Source organism: Chiloscyllium plagiosum, chromosome 7, assembly GCF_004010195.1.
Source record: "Chiloscyllium plagiosum isolate BGI_BamShark_2017 chromosome 7, ASM401019v2, whole genome shotgun sequence".
NCBI lineage: Eukaryota > Metazoa > Chordata > Chondrichthyes > Orectolobiformes > Hemiscylliidae > Chiloscyllium > Chiloscyllium plagiosum.
The window spans coordinates 34,398,642-34,414,042 of record NC_057716.1 but is presented as its reverse complement, the minus strand read 5'-3'; the positions used below and the strand labels follow the sequence as shown (position 1 = coordinate 34,414,042).

The following is a 15,401-nucleotide window of genomic DNA, read 5'->3' as shown; positions in this document are numbered from 1 at the left end:
TTCCCAGATTCACTCCGATGTCCAGCGATACACAAAATCAAACAGCAAAGGCGGAAACTGTGCAGGTTCTCTCACTCTCTCTCCTGCACAGTCCTTACCATGTGCTTCCTTTGTCTGCTCTTCTCCCTTTTAAAACTGTTGTTTTGACTTTTTTTTTTCCAAAGTTCCAAAACAATGCAACAGCATATGAAACAATAATTGCTGCTCCTGAAATTCGAGGAAATCACCTCCAAAACCTAAAATACCTCATGCAATAGTTCAAGGAGCACTCTAACCTCCAAAACTATTTCCTCCCACAATTTGGTATCTATCTACAACACCACCTTCAAATAAGAGAAAGGGAACATTTTTCTTTTCATTACAATGCATTACATGCTGCTCAGCAATGCCTCTTTGAGCTTGTTTGACTATTCAACGTAATCATGGCTGATCATTCAACTCCAACCCTTTCCCTGCTTTCTCCCCATTCCCTTTGATTCTAATATTCCTGAGAACTATATCCAACTCCTCCTTGAAAACATTCAATGTTTTGACCTCAAACACTTTTTATAACAGAGACTGCCACAGGCTCAGCAATTTCTGGGTGAGAAATTCCTCCTCCTTTCAGTCCCAAACTGACTACTCCATATCCATAGACTGAGATTCCTGATTCTAGACTCACAGGTCATCAGTGACATCCTGAACTGCTATAACATTGAATCTGCTTTAGTTTCAAAAAGCCCATTAAAAAACCAAAGTACTGGCATTGCAGAAAAGTTCAAAGAGCCCTTGAAAGAAAAACTTTGCCTCCTTTGGTGAGGAGATACCTTTTTTGCAAACAGGATAAGGAGAGGCACAATTAACTAATTCAATGGGACATTGTGCAAAGGGAGGGACTCAGGGAACTTCAAATGCATAAATTTTGGAAGGTGGCACAACATACATTAAAAACAAAAAGATAAAAGGAGGGAACTTGTGCTTGGAGGCAGAGGATATGGGTGAGATCCTAAACGAGTAAGAAAAAGATATGGAGGATAGTAAGATGTACATAGCATGCTCGGGCATTTTGAGATCAAGAAAGAACTAGTGTTGGGTCTCTTGAACAGCACAAGTCCCCAGGGCCATATGGTATCTATCCCAGGTTAATGAGGGAGGCAAGACAGGAGATTGCTGGGGCCTTGACCAAGATCTTTGCATCCTCATTAGCCACTGGAGAGGTCCCAGAGAACGGGCAAGTAGCTAATGTTGTTCCTTTGTTGAAGAAAGAAAATAGGAACAGTCCAGGAAACTATAAACCAGTGAATCTCACATCGGTGAGTGGGAAGCTATTGGGAAGAGAATTCTCAGGGATAGGATTTACACGCATTTAACAGTGAACAATACAACGCAGTACATGCCCTTCGGCCCTCAATGTTGCACCAACCTGTGAACTAATCTAAGCTCATCCCCTCACACCTTCCAATCATCATCCATGTGCTTATCCCAGGACTGTTTAAATACCCCTAATGTGGCTGAGTTAACTACATTGACAGGGAGGACACTCCACGCCCTTACCACTCTAAGTAAAGAACATGCCTCTGACATCTGTCTTAAATCTACCACCCCTCAATTTTCAGCTCTGCCCCCTCCTACAAGCAGACATCATCATCCTAGGAAAAAGACTCTCACTCTCCACCCTATCTCATCTTCTGGTCATCTTGTATGTCTTTATTACATTAACAGTGTAAGAACTTGGAGCAAGAGTAGGCCATCTGGCCCTTCAAGCCCACTCCACCATTCGATATGATCATGGCTGATCTTTTCATAGCCTCAACTCTGCTTACCCACCCTCTCTCCATAACCCCTAATTCCTTTACTGTTCAAAGAAATTATCTATCTTAGCTTTAAAAACATTTCCTGAGGAAGGGTGAAATATTTCACTGGGCAGGGAATTCCATAGATTCACAACCCTCTGGGTAAAGACATTCCTTCTCAATTCAGTCAGAAATCTGCTTCCCCTAATTTTGAGGCTATGCCCTCTTGTCCTACTTTCACCCACCAGTGGAAACATCCTCTCGACCTCTGTCTTATCTATTCTCTTCATAATTTTATGTGTTTCTATAGGATACCCCTTCATTCTTCTAAATTCCAATGAATATAATCCCAGTCTACTCAGTCTCTCCTCATAAGCCGACTCTTTTAACTCTAGAATCAACTTAGTGAACCTCCTCTGCACACCCTCTAGTGCCAGTACATCCTTTCTCAAGTAAGGAGATCAAAACTGCACACAGTACTCCAGGTGTGGCCTCACCAGCACCCTATATAGCTACAACATAACCTCCCTGCTTTTAAATTCAATCCCTTCAATAATGAAAGACAAAATTCCATTTGCCTTTTTAATTACCTGTTGCACCTGCAGGCCAAATCTCAGATTCATGCACAAGGACACCCAGGTCCCTCTGCACGGCAACATGCTGTACTTTTTTACCATTTAAATAATAATCCTTTTTACTATTATTCCTCCCAAAATGAATGACTTTACATTTATTAATATTGTACTCCATTTGCCAGAGTTTTGCCCATTCAAAGTATCTATGTCCTTTTGCAAAGTTTCAGTCATCTGCATTCTTTGCCCTACCACTCATCTTAGTGTCATCCGCAAACTTTGACACATTATACGTAGTTCCAATACGGATCCTTGAGGCATACCACTAGTCATTGCTGGCCAACCAGAAAAGCACTCATTTATCCCCACTGTTTGCTTCCCGTTAGTTAACCAATCCTCTGTCCATGCTAATACCTTGCATCCTTATCTTAAGCAGCAGCCTTTTGTGCAGGACCTTGTTGAATGTCTTTTGGAAATCTAGATACGCCGCATCTACTGGGTCCACGTTGTCTACCAAGCTTGTAATGTCTTCATGGAATTCCAGAAGATTAGTTAAGCATAACATGCCTTTCATGAACCCATACTGCTTCTGCCCAACGGGACAATTTCTATCCAAGTGTCTTGTTATTTCTTCCTTATAGTATATCCAAGCATTTTCCCCACTATAGAAGTTAAGCTAACCAGCCTATAATTCACCATCTTTTGTCTACCTCCTTTTTTAAAAAATGGTGTCACACTTCTTGTTTTCCAATCTACTGGAAGTGACCCAGAATCCAATGAATTTTGGAAAATTTCCACAAGTGCAATTGCTATTTCTCCCACCATCTCTTTTAGTACCCTAGGATGCATTCCATCAGGGCTGAGAGACTAGTCTACCTTTAGCTCCATTAGCTTGCCCAACACTACTTCTTTCATGATGATGATTGTTTTCAGGTCCTCACCTATCTTCATCTCCTTGTCAGTATCTGCATGTTATTAGTGTCCTCCTTGTGAAGACCAACAAAAAACACCTGTTAAATGCCTCCGCCACTTCCTCATATCCCATTCCTAAATCTCCTTTTCATCCTATAAAGGATGAATGTTTACCTTAGCCACTCTTTTTCATTTTATCTATTTAAAGAAACGTTTGCTATCTGTCTTTATATTATGAGCTAGCTTACTCTCAATCTACCTTACTTTTCTTTATAGTTTTTTTTTGTGGCTTTCTGTTGACCTTTAAAGTTTTCTCAATCTTCTAGTTTCCTGCTGGTCTTTGCCATTTTGTAGCCTTTCTTATTTCCTTGGACATCCACAGCAGAATGCTCCTTTTCTTACAGTCCTTCCTTTTCAGTGGTATATACTTTTGCTGAGCACTTCAAAAAATTGCTTTGAAAGTCATCCACTATTCGTCAACTATCCCACCATAATCTCTTTGCTTCCAGTCTACTTTAGCCAACTCCTCCCTCATCCTATTGTAGTCTCCTTTGTTTAAGCACAGGACCCTGGTATTGGATTTTATCTCTGCACCTTCCAAGAGGATCCCTAACTATGAGATCATTAATTATTACTGTCTCATTACACAGGACCAGATCTAGAATAGCTTGCTCCCTCAGTTTCCTTGAATAGTATGTAATGGAACCAATCGCGGATATATTTAATGAGCTCCTCCTAAAGGCTACCCTGACTGAACTGGTTCAACCATTTGACATGTAGATTTGATTTCCCCCATGATAATTGCTGTACCATTTTTTACAGGCATCAGTTTATTTTTTTGATTACTGCCCATCCCAATGTAATACTATTATTTGGTGTCCTATAGATTACGCCTACCAGTGACTATTTTTTCTAAGAATTTCTAATTTTCACCCAAATGGATTTGACCTTATTCTCCATAGAACCTCTCACCACAGCTCTGATGTCATCCTTAAATATCAGAGCTGCACCACCCCCTTTACCTTCCTGTCTGTCCTTGTAAATAATCAGATATCCCTGGATATTTAACTCCATTGTGACCATCTTGCAACCATGTCTCTGTAAAGGCTACTAAATCAAACTCATTCACAATGACTTGTGCTGTTACTCATCTGCCTTGTTTCGAATGCTACGACTATTCAAATAAAGTGCCTTTATGCAAGCGTTTATTCCCTCTTTATGAATTCTAATATCTCCATTATTAATATCTCCAGAGTTATCCTTCCTTTTAACTTGTTTCATGGTCTGCCATGTGGTCAAACATTTCTGCACACATGCTGACCTGCGGTTTCCTTTCTATTTATCATACTTACCATTGTTTTCCCCTTCCCTTCCCCCTAATTCACTAGTTTAAAGTCCTAGTGACCACCCTATTTATCCTTTTCACTAGAACACGGGTTCCAGATCAGTTCAAGTGGAGACTATTCCATTGCTACAGATCCCTCCCTGTTCCACAACCGATGTCAATGCCCACTGAAATGGAACTGCTCTTTCCAACAACACTCCTTCAGCTACGTGTTTACTTCCCTAATTTACTTATTCCTAAACCAATTTGTATGTGGCTCAGGTAGCAATTTGGTTCATAGCTCCTGATAATCCCTGAAGAGGCCATCTTTCCTAGCCTTGCCTATGTTGTTTGAAATGACTTGAACCATAACAATTGGGTCCTCCACCTGCCGCTCCAATATCCTTTCAAGCCAGTCAGAGATGTCCTGCACCCTGGCACCAGGCAGGGAACGTAATGTGCAGGACTCACGATCCCGCTTACAAAGGATACTCTCTGTCCCCCCCTTATTATAGAATCCCTGACAATCACCATTTGTCTTTTTGTTCCCCTTTCTTGAATGGCCTCCCGTACCATGGAGCCCTGGTCAGCTGCTCATCCTCCCTGCAGCTCTGTTGCTCATCCACACAAGGAGCAAGTACCTTGATCCAGTTGGACAAGTTGAAGAGCAGAGGCTCCACTACCTACCTCACTTGCAGTCACACCCTGCCGTCCCTGGCCACTGACCAAATTTGTGATTGTTAATCCACCGGGTGTGACAGCCGCCTGAAACAAAGCATCCAGGGAACTCTCCCCCTCCTGGATGTGCCGCAGAATTTGAAGCTCAGATTCCAGCTCATCATCTCTAAGCCGGATTTCCTACAGGGACCAGCACTTGCTGAAATTGTGGTCACTGCAGCTCACAATGGGATCAGCCAGCTCCCACATCATACAGCTGCAGCACATCACCTGCCCAGCCATCTCTACTTAGTTAACTAAATTATTAATTAGTCAATCCCTTATTAGCTAATCTAGTTCATTTTGGAGTCTTTTTTTCCAAATCTTGTACAGATTTCCTATTAGCCAATCAGGTCATGCTGCTCTGCGACATCAGTTTCATTTCAGTTACTCTGAGATGACTGAGTTATATACTTACAGCTTTGCTTCACCATCTGATTCCAAAAAACAAGGCCTTACGCACTCCTCGACGATCCACTCTGCAGTGCGCACTGAAACCTCTCAAGCAAAAGCCTCAGAACTAACACTCTAACACTGGCCCACTCTCTTAATGGCTGCTCCCTTGTACATCTTCATCTTGTTCTCTTCAGAAAGCCTTTTTTTTGATCAGAAGAGGACAGAGGGTGGGAAACACTAATGTAGTGTTTCGGGTTTAACCACACCATGACACTAGGTTCTCCTTGACCCGCTGTGCAGTCATGGTGTTCATAGGATCCATACTGGGAGCACTGTTTGTGATATATATAAATGACTTGGGCGAAAATGTTGCTGGGTGGGTTAGTAAGTCTACAGATGATACAAAGATCTGTGGTATTGTTGATTGTGTGGAAAGTTGTCATAGGATACAGTGGGATATAGACTAGCTGCAGGTATGGGTGGAGAAACAGCAGATTGAGTTTAATCTGAGTAAGTGTGAGCTGTAGCACTTTGGGAGATCAAATGTTAAGGAAAAGCATACAGTTAATGGCAGGACCCTGAACAGCACTGATGTACAGAGGGATCTTGGGGTTCAAGTTCATAGCTCCCTGAAAGTGGCCACTCAAATAGACAGGGTGGTAAAGAAGGCATATGGCATGCTTGCCTTCACTGGTTGGAGTACTGAGTGCAAAAGTCAGGATGTCATGTTGCAGCTTTATAAGACTTTGGTAAGGCCACTCTTCGAGTATTGTGTTCAAGTCTGGTCACCACATTACAGGAAGCATGTGGAGGCTTTGGAGAGGGCGCAGAAGAGGTTTACCAGGATGCTGCCTGGATCAGAGGGTACAAGCTATAAGAAGAGGCTAGGAAACCTTGGGGTGCTTTCTCTAGAGCGGCAGAAGGAAACAGATTTAAGAGAAAACTATTAAATAATGAGATGCACAGATAGGGTTGATGGTCAGAATCATTTTCCTCAGAGTTGAAATGTCTAAAACTGGGGCCATGCATTTAAGGTGAGGGGGGAAAGTTCAAAGGAGATTTGAGGAGCAAGTTTTCTTAGTGGTAGAATGCGTGAAATGTGTAGCCAGGGGTAGCAGTGGTGGTGGAGGCAGATATGATGGGGGTGTTTAAGAGACTTTTAGATAAGTACATGAATGTGGAGGGATATGGACCAAGGGCAGGCGGAAGGGATTCCACGTCATAATTTAGTTTGGCGTCATATTCAGCACAACATTGTGGGCCAAATGGCCCTTTCCTGTGCTGTATTGTTCAATGTTCTACTCAGGATACTCAAAATGCATGGGATCTTGGGCTACATAAATCAAGGTACTCATGAGACAAACAGCAGGTTAACCAGAATCTTTTTAAACACCAGGCTAGTCCACCAGGTTTATCTAAATCACAAGCTTTCGGCACAGTGGCTGATTGGTTAGCACTGCTGCCGCACAGTGTCAATGATCCGGGTTGGATTCCAACCTCAGGCAATTGTCTGTGGAGCTTGCACATTCTCCTTGTATCTGCGTGGGTTTCCTCCGGGTGATCCGGTTTCCTCCTACAGTCCAAAGTGCAGATTAGGTGGATGGGCGATGCTAAATTGTCTGTAGCATTGTAGGAACGTGCAGATTAGGTGGATTAGCTGTGGGAAATACAGGGTTACAGGGGTATGGGAGTGGGTCTGGGTGGGATGCTCTTCGGAGGGTCAGTGTGGACTCTCAATGGGCCAAACAGCTGCTTCGACACTGTAGGGAATTCTATAATTCTATGATGTGTCATGTGACTTCTGACTTTGTCCACCACAGTCCTACACCAGCACCTCCACATCATGGGAAACCTTTTAAAGCGCTGACCACAATGGAGTATTGCATCCACTTTGGTCATCACACTTGAGGAAGGATGCAAGAATTCAGAAGGAGCAGCAAAGGAAATTGATCAGAATGGATCCAGAAATGGGAATTTGAGCAACAAAGTTAAGTTAGAGAAGCTTAAATCATCCAAAGCAGATTGAGGAAGATTTGATCAAGATACACCAACTGAAACAAATTTGGATAAGGTAAACAAAGAAAAATAGTTTACAGTAGCTCATATTGCAAGGAGGAGTGGAACACCGATTTAAGGTTATGGGCAAGTGGTACAAGGAGAATGAAAGGAAGAACATTTTTGTGTTGTTATTGGTAAATAACCTGGAACTTGCTGCCATCAAAACAGTGTAAGCACAGATAATCAATCAGATCAAATGGAAACTGGATAAACACTAAAATAAAATAAATATGCAGGACTACAGGGAACAAGGAAATAATCCAAATTAGACTACTCCATGGACTTAAGTCAAATGGCCTCCTTCTGTTTCATAATAAATTTTATAAAACGACCCTACAAGCCCTTCAGTGATAACAATTCAGCCTGAAGTAGTTTATTACCTGATGGCTTCAGCAGCAAAAGCTGACCCTGCTTTTGCCAGTTCTTTACACTCCACGCGGAGAACATCCTTCACTATATCATTTACCACATCTTTGACGACTTCGACTATCATCTGAAAGGGACAGAAAGCAATACTGGCACATGGAACAGACAATCATTATAAAAAAAAGAACGGATTTAAAGCTCTTCGTCCATTACTGCTTTCCCTTACCTTTCAACTGAGTATCTGCTGACATTTAGAACATTTTATTGTGTCTCATTTGCTTTTGGATTTCTTGCATTTTACCCGTAAGAAACAGTAATATAATAACAATTAGCCCACTACTCCACCTAATTATCACATTGAACAATTCTGCAGCAGTGTATTAAACACTGAACTGGTAGGATTTATAATTTACGTTTTTGGTTTTTCCAAAGAATTTACAATACCTACAGGATTAAACAAAGAAATCCACTCCAGCAGATACACTGCCACTCATGCCCAATAACCAGGAAAAAGATCAAAATACTGACTAAACTAACATTACTATGGTGTGTGTGTGTCTCTCAAAAAGACCCCATGGGTATTCTCAGAATCATGGAAAACGTTCATTTTTATTAAACTACGCAATGTTCCCCGAGTTTCCTGTCCTTTTGGACCCAGGTTGACAAAAAAAAGCTCAGATCAGCTTTTGGCACTTATCAACAATTACTGTTTAATATAAACAACTACCTATAAATATACAATTAAAACTCTAACCCACTTACAAACTCCCCCTTTTTGCATGCACATACACACATGCAACCAGACTCAAAAAAATGGGTGTTATTGGTGGAGAGAAGACTGGGAAGGCATTTCATTGGTGCCTGTTCACAGGATTTGCTGAAATAATCCTTTTTACTCATCTGAATACTACTTCTCAGGCTTTTGTCCAGATATTTTCACTTGTCTGCAAGAGGCACAAGGTGAATGATTCACAATTATAAAAGGTCTCTGACTTATTCACAAAACTCCACTGTAACAAGGGGAAGTAAACATGCTTTCTTCAGGCTGAAAGGTCGCTCTTACAGTCAATGGAAGAGAGACAGATTCTGTCCTTCTAGACATTGGATGGCTTCTGTCAAAAAATAACACACCACATTCATACGTAGACCTCTGGCTCCAGCTGGTCTATAACCAGACGATTCTGACTGTTTGAACCAGCCATTTTGGTCCATATCAAAAATACAGAAAAATAAAAATGCAACATCTTTACACTCTTTGTACAACTGTTGGCTCTTCCTGAATCCCAGGTAACTTATCTCCCTCAACTAACAACAGCATTGTGCTCCTATCATCTGATTTGTTATTTTGCGAAACTTTGGCATGCAGCAAGTTGACAACTTGGTTTATCTACACAACAGCATTACATTTGTGGGTGGCACTGTGGCACAGTGGTTAGCACTGTTGCCTCACAGCGCCAGGGACCCGGGCTCAATTCCCGCCTCAGGCGACTGACTGTGTGGAGTTTGCACGTTCTCCCAGTGTCTGCGTGGGTTTCCTCCGGGTGCTCCGGTTTCCTCCCACAGTCTAAAGATGTGCAGCTCAGGTGAATTGACCATGCTAAATTGCCCATAGTGTTAGGTAAGGGGTAAATGTAGGGTATGGGTGGGTTTCGCTTCGGCGGGTCGGTGTGGACTTGTTGGGCCGAAGGGCCTGTTTCCGCACTGTAAGTAATCTAATCTAAACTAACGACTTCTGCTGCAAACACAAACAGCAATGGAGAAACAAAAATAAATCACCATGCTATATGTGCATATATAAAATATATAGATATATATATATATATATAACTCAGTCACAAGCACAAACACAAGTTGGAGGAAGATCACAATCTCCAAAAGGAAGGTTAACATCACACTTCTGATATAGTCAGGCTGTACCTTTTCAGAATAGACTGGTTGAGGCTTGGGTGGAGGTGCAGCAGGCACCTGAGGGGCGATAGGCACAGCAGGCACCTGAGGGGCGATAGGCACAGCAGGCACCTGAGGGGCGATAGGCACCAGCACAACCACTGGAGCAGCAATCTGAGGCAATGGCGATGGCGGAGAGCACTGTGCGACAGCAGGCGTTTCTTGGGCTGAAGTTTGGTTCTCTAGTGGTACAGCTACAAAAAGTAACAAAAATTACAAACAACAAATATTACAAACAATAGAAATTTACATTCAAAACAACTGAAAATGTTCACTCACTTCAGCAAATACTCCAGCTGTGTGAAAACTTGGTGTAAAAACAGAAAATACATTCAAAAGCAGCAACTGAAAGTGTTAAAATTCAGGTTTGTCAAACTTTTACCTTGAAAACATTGTGTTTCTCTCTTTACAGATGTTGCGTGCTGAGTATTTCCAGCATATTCTTAACTTTTTAAAAAAATCTTTTTTGGCAAATTAGAGCTAAGGGGATGGAAGCTGGGGCAATTGCACAACGAGTGACCCTGTTGACTTCACTTGCGAGAAATGTACCTCCTCACAGACCACAGTTTAGGGAACTGGAGCTGCAGCTGGATGAACTTCAGATCATTCGGGAGGATGAGGGGATGATAGACAGGAGTTAGAGGGAGGTAGTCACACCTAAGTTAGAGGATAAAAGGTAGCTGGGTGACTGTCAGGAGAGCAAGGGTGAGAGACAACACCTACCAGGGGAAAGCCACAGCGGCCAGGTCTCTGACACAGAATGTGCCTCTGTGGCTTAAAAGGGAAAGGGAGAGACTGGGAGAGCAATAGCAATAAGAGAGTCGATGGTTAGAGGAACAAACAAACAAAAGATACTGTGGTCGCAAGTGAGAGTCCCAGATGGTACCTTGCTTCCCAGGTGTCAGGATCAGGGATGTCTCAGATCAAGTCTACAGGATTCTTAAGGGGGAGGGTGAGCAGCCAAAAGTTGTGGTACATATAGGTACCAATGACATAGCTAGGAAAGGGTTAAAATAACACCACCAGGTTAAAGTCCCAACAGGTTTATCACCAAGGTCCCCCATGGTAGGCTCATTTAGAAAATAAAGAGGTATGGGATACAGGAAAATTTGGCTAACTGGATCCAAGATATCATTGACCAGAAACACAATTGAATTCTCAACGCAAATACTAAAGCTATAAGAACAGGGCAGAGGCTAGGAATTGCATGGGGAGTAACTCACTTAGAGTTCCCAGTGTCTGTCCACTATCCATAAGGTACAGGTCCAGACTATGATGGAATGCTCTCTTGTTACATGGATAAGTGTGTCTCCAACATCACAAGAAGCTCAATATCAATCAAGAACAAGCAGTCTCCTTGATTTCCATTTTATTCACCACCTCCAACATTCACTCCAGCACTGACGGTCAGTAGCAGCTGTGTGTATACAGGTGCACTGGAGTCATTCACCAAGTCTCCTCTAGCAACCTTTTCAAAACTGCAAACTCTAACACTCAGAAGGGCAAGGGCAACCAATGCAATATGAACACCACTAACTCCAAGGTGCACACCATCCTGACTTGAAACTATATCATTCCTTCGCTCTCACTAGGTCAAAATCCCACAACTCACTTAGCAGCATTGTAATTGTACCTACACCCAAGGACAGCAGCGGTCCAAGACAACCGCCTCAACAGCACCTTCTCCAGGGCACTTCGGATGGTGAATCAGATGCTGGTCGCGTCAGCATTGCCCACATCTCTTGAACAAAACTATAATTATGAAGTATATCAAAGTTTCTTTGTAGTTCAACACGTCCCAGCTTTTCAACATTTAAGAAAAGCTTTGCATTTCTGTTTTTCCTACCGAGAGGATAACCTCATAACTTCTCAATATTGTATTCCATTTATTAAACTTTATTATACCCAGTCATTTAGACTCTCTAAATCTTTTCGATGTAGGTTTGCTCGCTGAGCTGAAAGGTTCATTTCCAGAAGTTTCATTACCTTACTAGCTAACATCTTCAGTGGACTTCTGGCGAAATAATGCTGAAACTTCCTGCTTTCTATTTATATGTTTGGGTTGGTGATGTCATTTCCTTTGGTGACGTTATTTCCTGTAGTGAAGTCACTTCTGGTTCCTTTTTTCAGGGGGTAGTAGATGGGGTCTAACTCGATGTGTTTGTTGATAAGAGTTCTGGTTGGAATGCCATGCTTCTAGGAATTTTCGTGTATGTCTTTGTTTGGCTTGTCCTAGGATGGATGTATTGTCCTAGTCAAAGTGGTGTCCTTCCTCATCCGTATGTGAGGATACTAGTGAGAGAGGGTCATGTCATTTTGTGGCCAGTTGGTGTTCATGTATTCTGGTGGCTAGTTTTCTGCCTGCTTGTCCCATGTATTGTTTGTTACAGTCCTTGCACGGTATTTTGTAAATGACGTTAGTTTTGCTCAATGAAAGACCCTATACAGACAATGAGTAAAACTGGGTGCTCCAGTTTCCTCCCATAATCCAAAGATGTGCAGGTTAGGTAAACTGGCCATGTTAAATTATCCATAGTCTTAGGGATGTGTAGGTTAGGTGCGTTAGTCAGGGGTAAATGTAGAGTGATAGGGTAGGGGGATGGGTCTGGGTGGGTTACTCTTTGGATGGTTGGTGTAGACTTGTTGGGCCAAATTGTCTGTTTCCACACTGTAGGGATTCTAATTCGATAATTATATTAAACTAAGTATTCTTCAAATGTTAGTCATTGCCATGTCTATCATCATACCTTCTTAGTTTCCCAATCCACCATTGTCAATTTACCCCAATACCATCAATTTCCTTTGTTTAGATCATCTTAGTTGCTAATTGAACTGCACCACATTCAAACCTAATATAAAATTTTATCATACTATGGTCACCCTTACCTAAAGTGTCTTTTACAAGATTTTTTTTGATCACTTCATTCTTGGGACATGGACATTGCTGGCTGGTCAGCATTTACTGCCCATCCCTACTTGCCCTTGAGAAAGCGAGCTGCTTTCTTGAATGGCTACAGTCATACTCACAACGCCCTTAGGGAGGAAATTGCAGAATTATTAATTAGCTATTTTATATTGAATTTTATGTAGCATTCTAGTGATGCACAGGCCAGATGCATCATTTTAGATTAGATTAGATTCCCTCCAGTGCGGAAACAGATCCTTCAGCCCAACAAGTCCACAATGACCCTTCGAAGAGTAACCCACCCAGACTCATGCACCTATCACTATGGGCAATTTAGCATGGCCAAATCACCTGACCAGCACATCTTTGGAGTGTGGGAGGAAACTGGAATACCTGGAGGAAACCCAGGCAGACACGGGGAGAATGTGCAAACTACACACAGACAGTTGCCAGAGGCTGGAATCGAACCCGGGTCCATGGCACTGCGAGGCAGCAGTGCTAACCACTGAGCCACCGTGCTACCCCATTTTATATCAGATTTTACAAAGCAATAAAAGCTTACCTAAAATCACATTAGGTTAGAGACAGAAAAAAATAAAAGGTGACTTCTAAAGAGGGTGCTTTGTAAATAAAACTTAATGTACATTTGAAGAATGTGAGAAACCACACTAGCAGCTTGTGTAAAGCCACTCCTTGTTCATTTAAAGCTCCATATACAAGTTAACTCTACCTGAGTAAAAAGACACTTACAACCTAGTGATTCCAGTTGAGAACAAAGCAATACTCGTGACTTAGTATGTTAGATCAAAATAATGATGTTTCAATGGCTAGATGATGGAATGGATTATTCAGTAGTCTTTCACCTCAGTTCTGGGATACAGATACAGGGCAGATGGATGAAGTGCTTCCTTGATGGCAGGATAAAAGATATAATGTATAAAATACCCCACAGATATAGTGGGTAACATCTGAGTGTGAAGCTGAGGGACATCATTTGGTCAGTACAGAAAGAGCTTCGCTCTGCACTGAGGATCGGCACAAGGCATTGCATTCTACTGCTTGTTAAAGATAAAACTTGCATTTCAAAATATCATAAGAACATGATGTACACTGTACAGAATTAATCAAGAGAATCTCCTTACACGATGTAATAAGTGGAGTTTCAACTTTTTTTGCTGCTTCTTGACCACCTAAAAGTGAAAACAAAATTGACATAATATTGCTTAATCTTATATCTCCTGTCAAAAAAAAACAAGGACTTTCAACAGCTTAAATTGTTTTTCTTTCTCACTGCAGCATTGGGTTCAGCTCAGGTTGACAAAATGAAAAACTCCTGTCTTTTGTCTGCTAGAATCTTACAGATGTGAACAGACAAACCATCTTGAACAAGGAGAAAGAGAAATGGAGCTCCCAATTTGCACTGTGCATAAGTTCTCAAACAGCATTAAAAGACATTTATTTTTAGTCATGTCGGTCAAGAAATATCAATCGTATTACTGAGAATAACAGCCCTGGTTCTTCCTTAAATTATGCGTTGTGGGATCTTTCACAAGGCAAATGGGATCTCACTTACAATCCAACTTGAAGGATTGTGGTCAAGGCATGCGAAATAGAAAAATGTGTCGGTACATTCTCGGACACTGGTCTACAGACATATTGCATGAATTTTGTACATTAGTTTATAATCTGCAGATAAGCAGTGCTGCAGCTGACAGAATGCTTGAGAGCAGGTCCTATGCTAAAACAAATCTCAAGAAGATCAAAATCAACCAGCAAGAATTTGAGCATTTTACTCCTACTTTTCCACTGCTCCTTTCAAATTTTTGGTCTGAATTTTGCTTGAATTTGAGAATGCTATACTCGAAAAACACGGTCAAGAACAGTTAACTGTTCAGTTTTGAGTCCTACCATCTTCATGCAAAAACTTTACCTTGATCAAAGGAAATTAATCTGAAAAACCAAAATGAATTAATATGATAATTTACCTTCTTCACTCACGATTGGTTTCTGGCCAGCAATATTTGACTCACGGCTCTCCCCAATATATCGCCCTTGACTGTCAAAGCTCAAAATAGGGGCGTGTGGTGTAAATAGGGGTAGAGGTCCTCCATTCACGACCTCCCCAATCAGAGTAGTCCGTTTCTGATCAATAAACAGGGACTTCTTGGGCAACAATGGATAATCTGGATCAGATAACGCTGATCGGTTCAACTCAACACATCTGCAACACATTTAATGTCATAGCAATTTAATTTTTTTTTAATAAGTTAGTTCAACTTCACCCAATGATAAACCATTACCGTACAACATGGTTTAGGCATGAAGAAACAAATTAAGGTGGGGTAAAAATGATGAATTTAGTTGGATAACTGCATGGTAGATACTGTATAACATGTATGTACAAAGGAACTTGCATGTCCTTGTACACCAGC

At 41.6% G+C, this 15,401-nt stretch overlaps 1 protein-coding gene across 1 annotated transcript in view; it reads right to left on the bottom strand.

Annotated features, from left to right (window-relative positions):
- Nucleotides 1-15,401, bottom strand: part of LOC122551465 (minichromosome maintenance complex component 3 associated protein) — a 101,360-nt gene that overhangs the window by 49,870 nt on the left and 36,089 nt on the right. The window contains exons 11-14 of the mRNA XM_043693407.1: nucleotides 14,955-15,190; nucleotides 14,112-14,159; nucleotides 10,035-10,258; nucleotides 8,132-8,244 (exon numbers count right to left, since the gene is read on the bottom strand). Of these exons, the coding sequence (XP_043549342.1) occupies nucleotides 8,132-8,244; nucleotides 10,035-10,258; nucleotides 14,112-14,159; nucleotides 14,955-15,190 (621 nt within the window). The remainder of the gene's footprint in view (nucleotides 1-8,131; nucleotides 8,245-10,034; nucleotides 10,259-14,111; nucleotides 14,160-14,954; nucleotides 15,191-15,401) is intronic.